This window comes from Antechinus flavipes, chromosome 2 (genome assembly GCF_016432865.1).
Source record: "Antechinus flavipes isolate AdamAnt ecotype Samford, QLD, Australia chromosome 2, AdamAnt_v2, whole genome shotgun sequence".
NCBI classification, from domain to species: Eukaryota; Metazoa; Chordata; class Mammalia; order Dasyuromorphia; family Dasyuridae; genus Antechinus; species Antechinus flavipes.
The window spans coordinates 23505686-23527377 of record NC_067399.1 but is presented as its reverse complement, the minus strand read 5'-3'; the positions used below and the strand labels follow the sequence as shown (position 1 = coordinate 23527377).

Below are 21692 nucleotides of genomic sequence, written 5' to 3'. Positions count from 1 at the left end.
ATTGCTTTTTTTTTTCTTTAGAGCTGCTTTTTAGGGTTTCTCTCAATTGTTCTTTCTGCTTTCTTTCCATTGGCCACACTGTTTGCATCTGAAGGAGTTAAAAGGGATTGATGACTATGCTTTAAATCCAGTCATTCGACTGACTCCAGTTGCATCTCATGCCTATAATTCAGCTGATATAACATTATTTTATCCACAAGGAGAAATGGAATCACTTTGCCAAGCACTCTCATGAAATATGAATGTATCATTCACTTAGAGGAAGTCTAGAGAGGAAAATACTATCATTTTGTAAATTAAATGCCTTAGCCTAGGGAAGTTCAAGCACTTTGCTCTATCTTTGCTTTGGATCTTTTATCTTCTCTCATCAAAATAGAAATTTATTAATTGCTTAGTAGATGTCATAAACTGTGTTAAACCCCAAGGACACAGAAGGAGCCTAAAACTGCTCCTTCTTCAAGGAGCTCAGAGTTGAGCTAGAGCCAGAAGTGATTTTGGAAGACTGACAGAGTGAGAGTTCAGTTCGGGAGATTGAGAAGCTAATCTGCAGTCAGGCAGAACCAAGATTCAGAGAGAGGCTGAAGCTAGCAACAAGAGCTCTAGGAACTAAAGAAAGCTAACTGGGCTATTTTGGAAGAAATAATAAAGACCTACTTTAACAAAATTTGGTGTTCTCTTCTTTTATATAATATAATGGTTCTCTGGGAGCAGGTTTCTTGGGGAGATTTTCTGGAGGCAGCCTTAGTTTCAGTTCAAAGTAATAATCACTTCAAATGCAGCCAGGTGTTAAAGTAGTTCTTTATTGTTTCTTCCAAAATAGCCCAGTTAGCTTTCTTTGGTTCCGAGAGCTCTTGTTGCTAGCTTCAGCCTCTCTCTGAATCAACTCCAACTCGTGGCTTCTTCTGAACTGACTTTCCTCCACTCTGAATCTTTTCAACTGAACTCTGCTGACTGAGCTCAGCTGTTTTTATGCTCTCTCAAAGGTTGACTCCTCCTCTGAGAGTGGGATTATGGGAAGTGTGAATTCACAAAGTTACAAAGTTAACTTTGTGAATCTCCCATACTTGTGAACTCCAATGTGTGAGCTCTAATGTGTAAACTCTTAAAGGTGCAAACCCAAGCAAACAAGCATTGGTTCCATCAATTCCACTTAGTACCTTGTTTCAAGTTCTGGCCCATAACATCTCCTTGTAGGATCAGATCAATCATACTGAACCATGCTAAATTAGATAATTATTGTCTCTATCAATTCTAATGACTTAAAACTTTTGTAAGGATTCCAACAGGGAACAGAGAGTAAATCAGAGACTTTGACGTTACTATTAGATCATAAAATTATTTAGGACAGGGACCTTCTCCCTCATCAGAATATGGACTCACTAAGAACTCATGTTTTTACTTTTCCACCAAACTTAGAGTGTCAAGAGTGGACTTAACCCAGAATTAGTAGTTCCTTAAATCAACTTAGGAGTAGGTAAGGGGCACCATAGTATATAGAGTGCTGGGCCTGGCATTAGGAAGTTCAAATCAAATCCTGAGTTCAAATCTGATCTCAGATACTTACGAGTGATCCCAGTCAAGTTACTTAACCCTGTTTGCCTCAGTTTCCTTTTCTATAAAAACTGAACTGGAAAAATAAATGGCAAATCATTCCAGTATCTTTGCCAAGAAAAACCCCATCATAGAGACATGACTGAAAAAAAAATCCCCCAATAAGCAACAATAACAACAAATAAAGCAACTTCATTAATGTTCAAAAACCACCTATGTTCATGCCCTTGTGTCAGTCCTCGTGCTTCATCTCCCCATAAACACCTGGTGGTGATTATGTTCTGTGGTTTCCTCTTTTCACCACAGACTCCATTTCACTTCCACTCTCATAGTCACCAAGACGTGGCAGCCCCTTTATAACAGCAGATGTCCCAGCTAGTGATGATAGGAGGGCAGAGCCGTAGACCCAACCCCAGATAGAGGAGAAGAAGGAGTTGGGACTCTGGGGCACAAAGGAGCCTAATTTTCCCCTCAGTCATTATCAGAGTAACAGGACATGGGCACTGGGGGCTACAAAAATGGTGGAGGAAATCAAACAGTCTTCAGCAGAAGAGAATGGTGAGCTGGAAGAGAAAGCAAAAGAGAAGGTCATTCTTATTCTGGATATTCATTCTAGAGGTATTTGATCTGAGAGAGAATGAGGCAGGTGAACCTGGGTGAAGAAAAGGGAGGGCAGCCTTAGAATATTGAACTCTAATTGTGATGGAGGATATTCAGTCATTGCTCTTAAGGAATACCTAGTCTTTTGTGGGTGACATAGTCCATGACTGATGGGGAAAAGAGATGCAGATATAACATGAAGACAATGTGCTAAGAGGGAGTTGGACATAGGTCCCCCCAAAATCTGTCCCCATTCTGAAGGAAGATTAGCCCTTTTAATGTTTCCCCATTCTATCAGTCATTTAGGAAGGCATAGGTAATTGAAACTATTTTTATAGGGGATGAGATTGTTTCTATTTGTTAATTCTTTTGCTTGTCATTTCCATAAGTTTATATCAAAGTTTTATATAGTTTTATATCAAAGTTAAATGTTCTTATTTTGGGGTTGATGTCCCCTGCATCATTTGGATGGGCAAAATGTGCTATTGAATTCAACAAGCCTTTGAGCATATAATAATTGTGAAGTATGCTAGCTACTAAAGAGACAAAACATGAGTAGGGAGCTTTTATTTTGCATGTACCATATGAAAGGTCTGGGATAAATTTTGGGGGAATTCCCAGAAAGCATTGTACAATCATAAGCCAGAACCTCATTAAAAGAAGAGTTCTTCCTTATTCTTGACCACTTTTTCTTGACACTTTCTCACTCCCTATTTGCAGAATTGTAAAGGTTCACCTCATTCTCCTGTGAAGATAATTAAATGGTGATACTGTGATTTCCCTTCCTTGCTCCATCTCTTAGAAGGATAGGCCAGTTGGAGGTGGGATTAAGGCTGAGAACCCAAAATGAAGGGGCTGCTTCATAAAATAGTGAGCTCCCCATTACTCAAGATCTTTGAGCCATGGGTATATGATCTCTTGTTGTGGAGATTCTTGAGTAGCAGAATTCTGTTTTTATATGATTTCTATTAAGATGTCATCAAGCTCATTTCCAGCTTGTACTTCTTGAATTCTTTTTACAAGACGCAGTATTGCAAATAGCACCCCAAAATGGCAACTTGTTATGTCCCTTGGTGATCTTCCCTTTTCACTCTTTTCTTTCTGGCCACATACATGTGGACTTCTTCTTTCAGGTAATAAATGCACCAAGATAAAGCCTTCCAGGATGCTCAGAGTCACAGCCCAAGGTTTCTTCTTAGGGGACTTTCCAGAAGCTGCAGTGTAATGTCTGGACTAGCTCTCTGGAGGACCTCACAATCAGCCTGAGTCCTTGGTCTTAGTGGGGGAGTAAAGGAGGCGGGAGAGCTACCATGTGATTTGGTCAAAGATTGAGTCTGGAATCTGGCATCTTCTCTTGTGTCTGTGGCCGAGAGCTGTGGCTGAGAGAGCTTTCTGTCTCTGAGACTCCTTAAATACTCCTTAAATACTTAAGGAGTCTCAGAGACAGAAAGCTCTCTCAGCATGCACAACTCTCTCAGCATGCACAACTGTAGAACATTACATCAGCATATTACCCTAAATATATGACAGCTAGATTGATTCACATTAAATTGTGCTTAGAGAACCATTACTTCATATTGAATAGGTACTTAACTATAAGCACCATGCTGACCTAGATTTAAGTAGCCTTTTCAGAGTTCCCATCCTCTACACTGCAGGAAAGAGCCAACAAATCAATAGGGGTAAGGGAAGGCAATTTTTCTAGTGGGAATGGAATATATAGCCAGTAAGATATTTGCCAATGAGCCATTTACTTTTAGGGATGAACATGAATAGGGGATTGCAGAATTCCATAGCTTGAACCCCTAAGATCTGGCCCAACCAGCTTGGCTGAAACACTCACCAGGGTGAGGGAAATAACTGTTTTCTCCAGATCACTGTAATCCACAGTACAAGTGTAATTTGCCCCTGTGGCACCTGGGGGAGCTCCAAGATGACTCAGGTTTAGAAATCATCACTATTGGGCAGGATGACACTGGAGCTCCCCTTTCCCATGTAGCCTGTTCAGTGAATTTCTCTCAGATTAACAAGACAGATCTGGGGCAAGCAGCTTGTGGCCAATTAGGAGAAGGTGATAGTGCCATTGGGGATAACAGACATCTCATCTGGCTCTAAGGGAAGAAAGCAAGAAAGAAAGCACCATACTTAAGCTCATTAGGATCTGTTCTTTTCCTTGAACTCTGTACTTCCCTGTACTTTTTCAAGCACTCTGTATATATCTTATTCCAAATTAATTGCATGTGATCCTCTTCATTAGCATAGGTAGTCCATGAGAGCTAGTTTCACCTTTTAAAAAACTTTTCCCAATATTTAGCCCTGTGCCTGGCATACAGAAGTGCTTAATAAATGTTTATTAGTTAAATTATTATTGTTAGTCATGATGAGATATTAACATATAGAATGTACTGCTGGAAGAGAAATTGTTTCCCCTCCCGTACTCCATTCGTTCAAAGATTAGATGAGCAATGATTGGAAATGTTTTAGAAGTATTTTTTTTTCATAAATGGGATGGTCTTTGAAATTCTGAGAATTTATCAGACCAGATTTTTTTAGGCCAATTATATGTGGTGAGTAAGCATCTTACCTGTTATACAAGATTAGGACCATATCCTTCCTAAAAGTTCAATACTTGCAAATATCTGCAGTTATAATTGTAATTTTCACTCTTCCAGTGAAGTCTTAATTCCTCCAGAATGTTTTAGATAAAGGTTCACGATCATATGATTATCATATGATTATAGGACCGTTTGTGGAGTAGAGAGGAGGCTGAGCTTGGAGTAATAACATAATACTTGATTAATTGAAATCCTGCCTCTGCCTCTATATCTGCCTGAAGTATGAAGTAGCTCTAAGGCTACTTAAATCTAGGTCTAGGTCAATGTACTTTGGACAAGTAGTTTCACTTCTCTGGGTCTCATTTTTCCTATAATAATATGAGAGGGTTAGGTTAGAGGGTCTCTGAGGTCCCTTCAAAACTCTAAATTTATAAAACATTCAGAATTGCAAGGAAATTTAAAAAGTATATAGTCCCAATCCCTTATTTTACCAATGGAAAAGTTAAAATCCAGGAAAATTAAGTGAGTTGTCCAGATTCCTATAGCAGATCTGAGATTAAAAATCCATGCTCTTCCTACTCTATATGCTTTTGATAAACAATTAAAAAATGTGTTTATATATATATATATATATACATACATACATATATATGTAATTTAAAAATATATGTAATTCTGCCTTCATAATTCTTTATATTGTGTTTTTAAGTCAAATAACCAACTCTGGGTTTTTGTTCTTACAATACACTCTTCTCTTCCCTTTGGAATATAAAATAATCCTATGTTCTTCAATTTGACTTTCTTTTCTATTTGAACATCTTTCAAATTGCAAATTGCAAAATGTGTTTATTATTGAAACTGTTAAATCTAAGCACCATATATCTTGGAGTTGTAAGAGTGATTTGAATTCTCTTTGATCATTGTTTTATTGTGTGTTTTTAAAAGTCCTAGAAAATTTTGTTATATTTTCTATATTATAATTGTAGTTGTTTGATTTTTGTTATCTTCTGGGAGACCTATTATCCCCAAATTCTCAGTATACCCTATTTTCAAGGTTATTTATATAGAATTTGTATTTTCTTTTAGTATTGTTGCATTTTTATGTCTCTTCTGACAGATTTTCTCCAACTTAGAAATTTTGTTTTCCAAATCTGTTATTGGAAGGCACATATTGGTTAGAGATGCATGAGATCAAAGCCCAGAGGAGAACTCACCCTTATGACTTACTTGGATTAATCACAGAATATAGATGAGGATTAAAAAAAAAAGGAATTACTCATCAATCAGTAAAGTAAACAAATTCCACAAAGAAATACAAAACAAATAACTATATATATTGTCCTTAAGGGTAAAGACAAGATCCAGCTGAAATTCTATCCTCCATATTCTGGCTTACTGGTCAACCATCTGGCTCCATTTTCTTCTTCTACTCCATTTTCTTCAAAGTCTCTCCTTACCCTTTCCAGGACACTAGCAGCTCACTTTATTTTGAGTGGATTTTTCTGGTTATCTCAACATGGCAGAGTTTATTTCAGAATCATTCCAAGACCTTTCGTGAGTTTCAGGTTATGTCCTTGTTCATCTGTCTCTATGTTTGCATCTACTGAGCACATTTTCTTTCCTTTTTCTGGCCTGAAGATATCTGAAAGAAGGGGCTGTTCCTTTCCCACAGGGTCATTATCTCAATCTACTTTCCACTTCCCTAGCCTAGGCCTAGTTGAAGGATCCACACTAAGCAGGAGTAACTAAAAGGTGAAAGAATGAGTTCCTTTCCTTCTATGACTCTCCATTTCAATTCTATTAATTTTATCAATTGGCCTATTTATCAATATTCTAGTTGGAGATTCTTCAAATCTTGTAGGTCAGATATTGTCTGTGAGTCCTTTATTCTCAAGGGTTCTTGATCTCTCATCCTTACTTGGGTCAAGGAAGGCTCAATCAGGATTATACCCTCCTATCATTGTCAAGGGGGATGTCTTTTCACTGGAAAGAATTAGCCTCTGCATGGTAGGTGTGCGAGTGGAAATAGAGGTTCTAGGAATTGCAGAAAATCCTTAGAAAGGCCCAAGGAACCAAGATAGTGCCAGTAACATTAATAACATTTCAAAATTTTAGTAGAAATAGATTTAAGAAATTCCTAGGATTAATGAGAAAAAAACCTAGGTTTTTGAGGAAGTCTCGGAATAGTGAGGAAGATTAAGTCCTAACATTTATGTTGCACTCTCAAACCCTTACTGCACTAGTAGGTTATGTCATCTCATGTTGGATGGGGATTATTCCTATCAAAGTTAGAGGGGTTGGTTTTTGAAGAGGTGGGGAAAGTTCCTCAGATAGCATATTAGAGATAGTTGATGTGTGTGTGTATATATATTTAAAATTGTGGTTGCTCCTAGATGTCTGTTCATGTTAAACAACGTGTCCAGCAAGAAGGCGCTCCTTCATTAGTGATCAAAAACACTGTTTTCCTGGAGAGCAGAGACTAATCCCCATTTTTTTCTTAGTATCTCCAGCACTTTGTGTGGCTGGTATACACTCTAGTAAGTGCTTAACAAATGGCTGTTGATTGATGAGCAGATTCATTTTTAAAGTAACTTTTGTGAAAAGACTTCTGGTATTTATGAAGAAGAGATAGAAGCCCACCTGAGGCTTCCAACTAAAGCTGGATCTGGAGGCAGAGAGAAGCATCCCCACTTCATTCTTGGTAGACCTTCACTGGGCAACAATTGAAAATGACCAAAAGACCAGTGGGGCAAGAATAGCAGCCACACAATATCAGTAAGGACCAGCGCTTATCAGATTATTCACTGATAGGGATGTCAGTCAGATTATTGACTGAGAAGGAACAATAGACCGCATGTCACTCAGGACTTTAAGTTTCCAGTTCAGGGAAACAATATGATAATATCACTAGGAGATGATTTTATAGCATTAGAGGTACACTCTTCATGAGTGTGTTTGATCACTTATGTCCCTTTTGTATGTATTCTTACACACATATTCTTTTTGTATATCCTTACATATATTCTCTATGAGTTCTTTCCATTGTTCATTGTTTTTATGTTATGTGTCTGTGTTTCAAAATGTGTCCCAACTTTATGGGGAAGACATTTTCTCATTACTTTTCTAACTATGAACTTTCAATAAATGCCTTTGTTTTGAATTGCATGTGTGTTCTCTGACTGATTAGTACATCTAAATACATTAGTGGGGGCTCACAAACTATGACTTTGAGTGGAAATGGATCCACAGGATCTACCACAGGGTTCTACCATGGAGTTGGAATTGCCTCCATATGTTACACTCTAATAATAAAAGGTATCACAAAAGTTTTGATGAAATTCTTAAAGTCTTAATAGCACTAAGACTTTTGAAAACCCTCTACTTTGCAGAATTTTCTAAGAATTGTAATCATCATTTGTTTATAGTTGAAGAATTCATCTTTTGCTTCTTTGAAAATCCGTCTTTTTTGGCTTCATTTCCAAAATATATAGAGAATTGACTCTAATTTATAAGAAATCAAACCATTCTCCAATTGATAAATGGTTAAAGGATATGAACAGACAATTCTCAGATGAAGAAATTGAAACTATTTATAGACATATGAAAATATGCTCCAAATCATTATTAATCAGAGAAATGCAAATTACGACAACTCTGAGATACCACTACACACCTGTCAGATTGGCTAGAGTGACAGGGAAAGATAATGTGGAATGTTGGAGGGAATGTGGGAAAACAGGGACACTGATACATTGTTGGTGGAAATGTGAACACATCCAGCCATTCTGGAGAGCAGTTTGGAACTATGCTCAAAAAGTTATCAAACTGTGCATACCCTTTGATCCAGCAGTGTTTCTACTGGGCTTATACCCCAAAGAGATACTAAAGAAGGGAAAGGGACCTGTTTGTGCCAAAATGTTTGTGGCAGCCCTGTTTGTAGTGGCTAGAAGCTGGAAAATGAATGGATGCCCATCCATTGGAGAATGGTTGAGTAAATTCTGGTATATGAACATTATGGAATAGTATTGTTCTGTAAGGAATGACCAGCAGGATGAATACAGAGAGGACTGGCGAGACTTACATGAACTGATGCTGAGTGAAATGAGCAGAACCAGGAGATCATTATATACCTCAACAATGATACTATTTGAGGATGTATTCTGATGGAAGTGGATCTCTTCGATAAAGAGAGCTAATTCAGTTTCAATTGATCAAATATGGGCAGAAGCAGCTACACCCAAAGAAAGAACACTGGGAGATGAATATAAACTGCTTGCATTTTTGTTTTTCTTCCCGGATTATTTATACCTTCTGAATTCAATTCTCCCTGTGCAACAAGAAAACTGTTTGGTTCTGCACACGTATATTGTATCCAGGATATAATGTAACCTATTCAACATGTAAAGGATTGCTTGCCATCTGGGGGAGGGGGTGGAAGGAGGGAGGGGAAAAATCGGAACAGAAATGAATGCAAGGGATAATGTTGTAAAAAATTACCCTGGCATGAGTTCTATCAATAAAAAGTTAGAAAAAAAAAAGAAAATCCGTCTTTTTGATCTTCTCAAGTCTGACGCATCTTTCTGAACTGATGTCAAATGAAGCATGCAAATCCAGGAAAATAATATACTCTGGCACTACAACTACATAATTAAAAAACAAAAACAGCAGCAAAAAAGAAACTCAATTTGAATGTTTTCCAAGATTATGACATTTCTACTTTGGGATAGTGGACACAGAAGGGCTGAATTGAAATCTCTCCTCAGCAGTTCTGTGATCCTGGCCCAATCTTACCCTTTCCCCCTCAATTTCCTCATCTCTAAAATGAGGATAATGATAGTACCTATACTACAGAGGTTGTTGTGAATATCAAATGAAATATTTGTAAACACTTTGTAGTCCATAAAGTGCTATGGAAATGTTAGTTATTATTTTCCATGTACCTAAGCTCTTTGAAAACAGAAACTACACATACACACACACACGTATATTATTTCCACCATTAACAAAGTACCTGACATATAGTAAGCATTTAGTAAAAACTCACTGATTGATTAAGAATGCACTCAAAAGCAAAGACTAGTCAATCACACTTTTTTCCCCACATCTCCTAAAGCCATTAGGGCAGATCTAATAATGCAGCATGTGACCAAAAAAGAATTAATCGACCTCATGATCACAGGCTTCAGAAATAATTGTTCACATCCCAGGGGTTTAGAAGCTTTGTATATGTCATATTAAATGTTCCCACCTCCAAAAAGAAATTCCATTGCATTAAATCACAAACCTACATTGATTTTGGGGAGAGTAATATGTTCCTGCAGATTGGGTTGATGAATGCTGAAGGAGTGAGAGGGACAGTAATGATAAGGACTTCACAAGAAAATCCTTCCTATCCCTGGTCATCCTTTTCAACAAAAAAATATTTCATTCACCATTCTTTCCAGCATAATCTACTCTTTTGACATGTAGTCTTCCCCTTTTAATACTAATCTTTTGGTTTCTGTGGTATCTGGAGCTCAGCCCACCTCTTACACTGGAAAGGCAACCCAGGAACTTGGAATTTAGGGAGAAGTCTTTTGGTGGTGAATCAATTGTTGACCACTACAGGGGAAGTGAGCAAAGCCATGTGTCAAGTAGGTGGCTGTTAACAGGAGAACTAGACTTCAGACTGTGGGTAGAGGCTACAAAGAGGATCTCCAAGGAAGAAGAAGAATTGACTAAGGGAATTTATAGAAGACCCTAAGGTTGTCTCAGAGTCCCTTATTAATCATTTGATTCCTACTGGAGAAGGGAGGAGATATACACAAAATAAACTATAATATGAAGGAAAGTGAGAAAATGCAAAAGGTCTAGGAAAAAGTGCTATGAAAAATCTGATGAGAGTTCACTTTTCCTCAGTCAGTACTGAGGGAAGGCAACATGAATAGCATGAGTTCAAGCAATAAAGAAACAAAGACACTCAACAGATAGAAATTGGAGTAAGAAAGGAGTTCATTCCATAAAATGAGGACCATATTAGTCAAGATATAGAAACAGGAGAAGACAGGATAAAAATGCAATGTGGAGAAAACTCCAGTTATTTATAGAATGAATATAAAAGGGAGAAGAAAGTTAAAAGACTGGAAATGTAGGTAGAAGCCACAGTATAAAGAAACCAACAAACAAGCTTTAATGCTCAAATTAGGAATTTAATGTGTTATTGTCTACAGATTTTTGTACAGGAATGACTTGTACAAGGTAGGATATGAGGAAGATTACATGGCCATGCTGAAGAAAAGACGGGAAAGATGAGAAGTCGGGAAACCTATTAAGAAACTATTACAACAGAATAAATGAGAAGAGATGAAGAGTTGAAGAAGGACATTTGAAACTCAGTTGGAAAAGTGTGGTGAAATACGAAGAATATCATGGAGGCTGAATCCACAGCCCATGATGGCTGATTGGATAATTGAAGTAGTAAAGAAAAGATTTCAAATCTGCTCCTGATTTATGATACTGGGAGACTGGTAATTCCAATATTAGGACTAGAGAAGTTAGAAAAAGGAATAAGTGCATTCATAGATCTATAGTACCAGAGAGGGGCCACTAGGTGGTGCTGCAGTGGATAGTCTTATCAGGAAGACTCATCACCTCAGACAATTACTAGTTATGTGACTCTGGCAAATAATTTAACCCTATTTGCCTCAGTTTCTTCACCTATAAAATGAGCTGGAGAAGGAAATGGAAAACCACTCCAGTGAATTTGCAAAGAAAACCCCAAATAGTGTCATGGAGAATTAGACATGTCTGAAATGACTCAATAATAACAAAAGGATCAGAAATCTAGAGAGGGAAGGGGGTCACAATATGGTAGCTAGTCCAATCCTCCTATTTGACAAGCAATGGAACTGAGGCTCAGAGATGTCAGATAGCTTCCTGAGATCACAAAGGGAGCAAACATTCAAGTTAATTCAAACCCAAGGGATTTGAACACCTGTCCTTTGACATTAAATTCATTCATCTTTTTGTTCTACTCTGTTGACTCATATATCTTCTTGACCTTTCTGTAGATCATTTTTCTTCTCCTTAAGATTCTCCTCTCTAGGAGGAAGTAAATTGCTTGAATAGTCCCATTTCAGAAAAAGAAATAGAACAAGCTATTAATCAACCAGATGGATTTACATGTGAATTCTATTGAACATTTAAAGAACAATTGGCCCCAATGCTATATAAATTATTTGATAAAATAGGGAATGAAGGAGTCCTACCAAATTCCTTTTATGACACAGACATGACACTGATACCTAAACCAGGTAGGTTGAAAACAGAGAAAGAAAATTATAGATCAATCTCCCTAATGAATGTTGATGCTAAAATCTTAAATAAGATATTAGCAAAAAGACTACAAAAAAATCATCCCCAGGATAAATCAAGTAGGATCTATACCAGGAATGCAGGGCTGGTTCGATGTTAGGAAAACTATCAATATAATTGGCCATATTTATAACCAAATTAACAAAAACCATATGATCATCTCAATAGATGCAGAAAAAGCATTTGATAAAATCCAACATCCATTCCTATTAAAAACACTTGAGAGCATAGGAATAAATGGACTTTTCCTTAAAATAATCAGTAGCCTCTATTTAAAACCATAAGTAAACATCATATGTAATGAGGAAAAACTGCAACCATTCCCAATAAGATCAGGAGTGAAACAAGGTTTCCACTATCACTGTTACCATTCAATATTGTATTAGAAATGCTAGCTTTGTCAATAAGAGTTGAGAAATTAAAGGCATTAGAGTAGGCAATGAGGAAACCAAATTATCACTCTTTGCTGATGATATGATGGTATACTTAGAGAACCCCAGAGATTCTACTAAAAAGTTATTAGAAATAATCCACAACTTTAGCAAAGTTGCAGGATACAAAATAAACCCACATAAATCATCAGCATTCTTATATATCACTAACAAAATCCAACAGAGTTACAAAGAGAAATTCCATTTAAAGTAACTACTGAGAGTATAAAATACTTAGAAATCTATCTGCCAAGGGAAAATCAGAAACTTTATGAGCAAAACTACAAAACACTTTTCACACAAATTAAGTCTGATCTAACCAACGGGAAAAATATTAAATGCTCTTGGATAGGGTGAGCAAATATAATAAAGATGATAATACTACCTAAACTAATCTATTTGTTTAGCACTATATCAATCAGACTCCCAAAAAACTATTTTAATGACCTAGAAAAAATAACAACCAAATTCATATGGAAAAACAAAAGGTCAAGAATTTCAAGGGAATTAATGAAAAAAAAATCAAATGAAGGTGGCCTAGCTGTACCAGATCTAAAATTATATTATAAAGCAGCAGTTACTAAAACCATTTGGTATTGGCTAAGAAATAGATTAGTTGATCAGTGGAACAGGTTAGGTTCAAAGGACAAAACAGTCAATAACTATAGCAATCTAGTGTTTGACAAACCCAGAGACCCCAGCTTTTGGCATAAGAACTTACTGTTTGACTAAAATTGCTGGGAAAATTGGAAACTAGTATGTTAGAAACTAGGCATCGACCCATACTTAACACCATACACCAAGATAAGATCAAAATGGATTCATGACCTAGGCATAAAGAATGAGATTATAAATTAGAGGAACAAGATAGTTTACCTCTCAGACCTGTGGAAGAGGAAGGAATTTATGACCAAATAAGAACTAGAGATCATTACTGATCACAAAATAGAAAATTTTGATTATATCAAATTGAAAAGTTTTTGTACACACAAAACTAATGCAGACAAGATTAGAAGGGAAACAATAAATTGGGAAAATATTTTTACAGCCAAAGGTTCTGATAAATTTCCAAAATATATAGAGAATTGACTCTAATTTATAAGAAATCAAGCCATTTTCCAATTGATAAATGGTCAAAGGATATGAACAGAAAATTCTCAGTGGAAGAAATTGAAACTATTTCTAGCCATGTGAAAAAAAATGCTCCAAGCCATTATTAATCAGAGAAATGCAAATTAAGACAACTCTGAGCTACCACTACACACTTGTCAGACTGGCTGGAATGACAGGGAAAGATAATGCGGAATGTTGGAGGAGATGTGGGAAAACAGGGACACTAATACATTGTTGGTGGAATTGTGAATACATCCAACCATTCTGGAGAATAATTTGGAACTATGCTCAAAAAATTATCAAACTGTGCATACCCTTTGATCCAGCAGTGTTACTACTGGGCTTATATCCCAAAGAGATCTTAAAGAAGGGAAAGGGACCTGTATGTGCACGAATATTTGTGGCAGCCCTCTTTGTAGTGGCCAGAAACTGGAAACTGAGTAGATGCCCATCAATTGGAGAATGGCTGAACAAATTGTGGTACATGAATATTATGAAATATTATTGCTTGGTAAGAAATGACCAACAGGATGATTTCAGAAAGGCCTGGAAAGACTTACATGAACTGATGCTGAGTGAACCGAGCAGGGCCAGGAGATCATTATATACTTCAACAACAATACTATATGATGATCAATTCTGATGGACCTGGCCATCTTCAGCAATGAGATGAATCAAATCAGTTCCAATGGAGTAGTAATGAACTGAACCAGCTACACCCAGAGAAGGAACTCTGGGAGATGACTAAGAACCATTGCATTGAATTCCCAATCCCTATATTTTTGCCCACCTGCATTTTGGATTTCCTTCACAGGCTAATTGTACAATATTTCAAAGTCCGATTCTTTTTGTACAGCAAAATAATAGTTCGGTCTTGTATATAATTTATACTTTTGTATAAATTCTTGTATTTAATTTATACTTTAATATATTTAACATTTACTGGTCATCCTGCCATATAGGGGTGGGTATGGGGGGAAGGAGGGGAAAAACTGGAACAAAAGGTTTGGCAATTGTTAATGCTGAATGCTGAAAAATTATCCATGCATATAACTTGTAAATAAAAAGCTATTAAAAAAAAGATTCTCCTCTCTAGCTTTCTGTGACTGTTCTCTTGGTTCTACTTTTATCTGTTATACTGGGGCTCCTTCTCTATTTTGCTGAATTTTTATTCAAATTGCATAAAATAACTGAGGGTGTCTTTCAGGCCTCTTTTTTAGGCCCTCTTTTATTATTTGCTCCTATGTGCTCAGTTACCATCATTACCAAATGATTCTCAAGTCGAATTTTCCATCTACTTTCTCTGCTACAAACCAGTTCCTCATCATGAATTTCCTATTAGACATCCTGTTGGCAAACCCAGGATGTCCAAAATAGCATTCATGACCTTTTCCTCCAAACCCTCTCTCTGTCTTAATTTCACTGTTATTGTTGACATCACCACTATCTTTCCAGTTACCTAGGGTAAGAGTTACACAAAACACAGATTTGATCACTTGTTAAATATTGTAATTTATTTCTCTACAACATTTTTTATATCATCTATATCTTTATTATAAAGCCCCTATTCTAGTTCAGATCCTCATCAACTCTCCCCTGAATTTTTTAATAGTTTCCTAATTGATTTCACTGCCTGAGGGCTTTCCCTACTCAGAGCCCTCCTGCACCCTGCTGCCCAAGTGTTTGCCTAAAGCCTGATTACTTCAACTCTCTGTTCAATTAACTCCAGTGGTTCCCTATTACTCCCTAGGGGAAAATAATATTCTCATAAAAAACTTATCATAACCTGTTCCCTAACATGCCTTTCCAAACTTCTTACTTTCTACTACATACCAGACAGCCATAATGGCCTCATTTGTGGTGTTATTTGCACATGACATTTCATTTCCAATCCCTTCCAATTTCTGACCCTTAAAAATCCTCCAGTAGGTTTTCTCTCAGTTACTAAGTACTCTAATGATGACTTTGTGAAGCTCTACCTCACTTAAGTCCAATTGATGATGTGATCCTCTTTGAGAATGATGAATACTAGCAATAACTGGCTTCCATTAACTCTATATTAACTTAAATATTTTGGTTTACATATGTTGTTCCCTCATTAGAATGTAAGTTCCTGGAGGACAGAAACTAAATTGATTTCTTTTTATATATTTGGTACTTAGTGCAGTGCCTGGGGAGAAGTAAGATTGGTGATTTTGCATCGCCCTCCCTCACTTAAATCCAATTCACTTGCATGTCCCTGATCTTCTGGTCCTTTTCCTGAATGAAGGATAAACAACAGACCCTGTTTCATGGTAAGTGCCTAATAAAATCTTACTTGATTGATTGGCATGAACAGAGCATCTGGGGTTCACAAATACTGAGCTCCAGGGAGAAGTTGAGGTGGTCATCAGTGTGGAAGTGGCAGCCAAAACCAGGGACAGATTTGAGACAAGACAAGATAAAACAAGCAAGCGAAGGCCTGACATTCACACAGATTCACACACTGGGATGAAATATAATATAGCTCTAAGAAAAAGTCTGATCTTCAGACAGCTAGACACCAGCATTCAAATATTACCTGTGAAGATCAGTATCAAACCCTGGAAATTAATCCAATTAAAGTCCCAGTATTGTAGAGATTGTGGCCATTGCCATGAAAGCTCTCTCTACTTATTATTGTGTCTACATCTATGTGCCTAGTGTGCTCTGCATATAGTAGATGCTTAAAGTTTGTTGAGTTGCACTGAATTGGATCAATTGTAGTCAGGGGACCTTTGGCTTCATAAACAAAGCTAATTTGCCACCTTGTCCCTGATGACTCAGGGCCTTATTTCTATAGCATCAGTAATGGCACTAGTGAGCTATAGCCTTTTGTTGGCCTAAGTGGTTAGACTTGGACATAAATTTAAAGGGATTTATGGTTTTAATCTAAAGATTTCCTTGAGGGAAGGAATAGCATCTCCCCCACTGGTGGCAAGTAAGTCCAAGAACCCTGAGAATAACTATATTCCCCAGACAACAACTCTGCTAATAACCCAGTCCCTGTAAACAACTCCTGTTGTGGAAAAGTCACTTGTTAATCACCTCTGTGGGGTCTAACCCCATGTCCTGCTCCTCAGCAGTCACAGATCCTGAACACCCATGAAAGAAAGCTGTAATGACCAAAGCCCTGAGCATTGTCTGGGAATTGCTTATGATCCATGCAGATGATATTAAAGAAAAAGAATCATCATCTGCTTTACCATTTCACCCATGGGTTCTTTCTATCTCACTTCCAGACAGCTCCTGTGTCTTGTCTCCTTCATTATAATATTATTATTTTGTCTTTGTGTCTACACTGAATAGAATGGTGCTTTGCACATAGTAAGCCCTTAATAATTTATCATAATTCATTTATTAAATCAAGGGTTCCCTAACAATTGGGAATGCTTTACTCATTGGACTATGGAGTCCCCTAAGGTATGTTTTATCTTCTTCGTTTGAATTCAGTTGGCATTTACACATGTGGGTGGCACTGTGTCAGTCACTGGTTTGGGGAACAACACCTGATGGAGAAATAGACTCTAAAGTTTCCTACCCTAACCGCAGACTCTATTTCCCTTTAACTCATATCTACATATATATATATCCAAGAGCCTCTGTTCATAATTGGGAAGTACTTCCCTTAACTCCTTCAGAGACCAAGAAGCTGTCTAAAGTATAGAAATGGAGAATAAAAGAAAGAGGAGAAAATCATTCACATATTGGCTGCTCTTATTAGGTGTATTTGCTTTGAGCGAGCTGCAGGCAGGTAAGTCAGAGGCGGGGAGGGAAGGAGGACTGAGCAAATGAAATCCCTCTAAGGAGGGAGAGAGAGCCCCTGCAGCCAGTTCAGGGAAGGCACAAGATAAAGAGAAAAAGTAGACAAAATAAAATTCAAAACTTTTAAATTTGTTTCTCAAGTGACCTAAACCAAGTGGAGTTAATTAGAAAAAATGTTTTAGAAAAAGCAAAGTGAACTTCCTGGAATGAATAGGGAAGAAAGGACAAATCCAGTTTTGGAAGAACCTTTAAAAAGAATAAAAGAGAATATTAAAGGAGATACAGACCGACAACCTTTAGGGACAGTCTGTCTAAAGGGTAAAAATGCCAAGGGTTGCAGAGTGGAACCTCACCTCTCTATGTATTATTACATTTATTATTATTATTATTATTATTATTAAATTTTGTACCTTTTGTGCAGAGACAACTAATTGGTGGTATACTTCATAGAGTTTTGGATCTATAGTCAAGCAACCTCAGTTTAAATTTGACTTCTGATACTTATTAGTTGCATGACCCTAGGCAAATCCTTTAATCTTGGTTGGCCTCAGTTTTTTTAACTATAAAATGGAAATAATGATAGCAATAGTATCTATCTCACAGAGTTCTTGTCAGAATCAAATGTAATAATATTTGTGAAAAGTGCTTAGCACGGTACTTGATAGTAGATACTCAATAAATGTTGATTCCCTTTCTCCTTCCCTATTTTATTACTTGTTTATATCACTTTTGACCATTAAGGATTAAGGCAGACCAGAAGGAAAATATATCTTTCTCTTGAGCCAGAGAGAAGCAAGTGGTAATGTCTTCTGAGATCAAGACTGTGTACTTTTTTTTCTTTATTATAGCTTTTTATTTACAAAATATATGCATGGATAATTTTTCAGCACTGACAATTGCAAAACCTTTTGTTCCAATTTTTCCCCTCCTTACCCCCACTCCGTCCCCCAGATGGCAGGTAGACTAATAATACATGTTAAATACAATATATGTATACATATCTATACAGTTATTTTGCTGCACAAAAAGAATCAGACTTTGAAGTAGTGTACTACTGTGAAGGAAATCAAAAATGCAGAAAGACAAAAATAGAGGGATTGGGAATGCTATGTAGTGGTTCACACTCATTTCCCAGAGTTCTTTCTCTGGGTGTAGATGGTTCTATTTATTATTGAACAAATGAAACTGATTTGGTTCATCTCATGGCTGAAGAGGGCCAGGTCCATCAGAATTGATCATCATGTACCATTGTTGTTGAAGTATATAATGATCTCCTGGTCCTGCTCATTTCACTCAGCATCAGTTCATGTAAGTCTCTCCAGGCCTCTCTGAAATCATCCTGCTGGTCATTTCTTACAGAACAATAATATCCCATTACATTCATATACCACAATTTATTCAGCCATTCTCCAATTGAGGGGCATCCACTCAGTTTCCATTTTCTGGCCACTACAAAGAGGGCTACCACAAACATTCTTGCACATACAGGTCCCTTTCCCTTCTTTAAGATATCTTTGGGATATGTGTCCAGTAGTAACACTGCTGGGTCAAAGGGATCAAATGCACAGTCTGATAGCTTTTTGAGCATAGTTCCAAATTGCTCTCCAGAATGGCTGCATGTATTCACAATTCCACCAACAATGTACCAGTTTTCCCACATCCCCTCCAACATTACACATTTTCTTTTCTTGTCATCCTAGCCAATCTGACAAGTATGTAGTGGTATCTCAGAGTTGTCTTAATTTGCATTTCTCTGATTAATAATGAGTTGGAGCATCTTTTCATGTGGCTAGAAATAGTTTCAATTTCTTTGTCTGAGAATTGTCTGTTCCTATCCTTTGACCATTTGTCAATTGGAGAATGGCTTGATTTCTTATAAATTAGAGTCAATTCTCTATATATTTTGGAAATGAGGCCTTTTTCAGAACTTTTGACTGTAAAAATGTTTTCCCAGTTTATTGCTTCCCTTCTAATCTTGTCTGCATTAATTTTGTTTGTATAAAAGCTTTTCAATTTGATATAATCAAATTTTCTATTTTGTGATCAATAATGATTTCTAGTTCTTCTTTGGTCACAAATTCCTTCTTCCTTCTGTGTACTTCTTTAAAGTAAGTGAGAAATGAAGCCCTTTAGCATTGGTGTCTGGATTATGGATTTGGCTGGCGAGGAGATGGATCCATGATGATAGGAAGGATGGAGGAGATAGAGAGTCATAGGAAATTATTTCTATTTCCTATGGGTTTTCTATGTCTGCCAAAGATGGCTTATATGCTCACTGAGTTAAATAATTCTGGATTCTGGCATTTCCAATATTCTTATCAGATTATGTCATCATTTGGTTCTCATCCCATTACTTGTCCTCAATTGCATTTTTTTGTTGTTTAAATTGTAGTCTTTTTTGGGTCAATTTCCTGTCACTTGAGATACTTATCACACTTATGTGCTTCTTTATTGAAATAATTTGCATCTATATTTTAAGAATTTTGTCTTGAAAGAACCTACAATTAAAATAACACTAGCTCTGACATCTGAAGATTTGCATTCAAATTTTCCCACTAAATTTAAGTGACCATGTGATCTTGGGCATGTCACTCAACCTCCCTCAGCTTCTGTTTCATCATTTCTAAAATTAAAGGAGTAGGCTGAATGCTTTCTGAAGTCCCTTTCAGCATTCCATCTATGGCCCTACACTAAGTTTTTTAAATTTTCTGAATAAGACCCCTGTTTAGTGAACTGATAATTGTAACAATGACTTTTTAAAAATAAATAAAAGAAAATAAACTTAGAAAAACTAAAAAAAAATCTGTCACATCTGATGATATATATAGTAACCCAAATTCCTAATTCCTCCTTCTGCCATGATGTTAAAGGAAGCATTATTTTTTCAACTCTCTTTTAAGAGTCAAGCTTATCTATTATCATTACTTAATATTCAATTTCATTTAAAAATGTTTTTCTCTTTATACTGTGGTACTTATTTTCTCCATTACTTTTGTGACCCTCCTTACTTTATCAATTCATTTGTCTTCCCAAACTTCTCTGAATTTTTCACAAGTTCCTAATAGCCCTGTAACTTTTCATTTTATTCATATATCACAAGATATTTAGGCATTCCCTCATCATGGCACCCCATCTCTCTTAAATCAATTTCCCCTGTAGAATACTAGTCTTTGGAATCTTATCTATCTTATTTCTTAGCTTATTCAAATGTACCCTCCCAAAATCTAGTTACTTGCCAGACAATACCTGATATTCATCTCATTATCTTAAATGATAATTTAAAATTTGAATTGGCATAGTAGCTTTCTTCCAAGGTTCAAGCATCAATGCCTCAGCAGCCCACATCTTTTTGATGATCAAAGCATTCCTATTTGCTCTAAGGGATAAAATTGATAGGACCATTAAATAATTTCTTAGCAGCATTGCTTCAGTGTGGAGTAAGATACGGCTGAAAGCAACCAGAGCTTCCTCAACCTCAGCACTCTCAAAGAATCAGTAATAGCAGTTTTGTACATCCTTGATAGGGTTCTGAGCTAAAAGGGGTCTCATTATTGATCCATAGAGCCATAGGACTTGGAATATCAAAACTGTTAGTGATTCAGGGGTATCAAACTCAAATAGCAGCTCAGAGCCATACATTTACTTAGAAAACCACAAGTCATTATTATGAGTGTTGCATTTTATTTTTATATATTGTGCTAAACATTTCTTAATTACAATTTAACCTGATGGAGGCTAAATTCTGAAGTTGTACAGGATATTTGTGGCCAGTTACAACTCATTTGGCACTGCTATGACCAAATGACTTATTTTAGACTGGAGAAATTGACATCCAGAGAAGTAACTTGCCCAGAACCAAATAGAAGCTAAACTCTAGACTAAGTTCTTCAACTTTAAATCCCTCATAACATATTACCTGTAATGACCACACTAGCACCACAGATACCTCAGAATCAGCTGGAGTCAGGAGAAGCAAAAGTCCTTAGTCTATTCTTGGTCTTAGATGCAGGATTGAACAGGGTGGAAGCAGAATCTCCGCAACCACCTTCTACCGCCAAAGACTGACTCTGGCTAGTCTTACTCCACTCCCTAGTCCCTCCTACAGTCTTCTGTATACACCAATCATTGAGCCAGCACGGATAGTGGAAAGGACCATTTTCCAAGCACAGGCCCATAGAGTATTGTCCCATCGGTAATTAGCCTCAAGTGCTTGGAAAATAGTTTCAGCCCTCTATAATTACCCTTGTGATTGTACTCAGAAGTCAGTAAGTCAAAAAGCACTGCTTGCTTACCATTTTCCAGGCAC

The 21692-nt window shown here is 36.8% G+C and overlaps 1 protein-coding gene across 1 annotated transcript in view; it reads left to right on the top strand.

Moving 5' to 3' along the window:
• The first annotated feature begins 2069 nt into the window (after positions 1-2069).
• The window catches only part of LOC127546322 (HLA class I histocompatibility antigen, alpha chain F-like), a 29445-nt gene continuing 9822 nt past the window's right edge, over positions 2070-21692 (top strand). The window contains exon 1 of the mRNA XM_051973512.1: positions 2070-2169. Coding sequence (XP_051829472.1) covers positions 2070-2169 — 100 coding nt within the window. The remainder of the gene's footprint in view (positions 2170-21692) is intronic.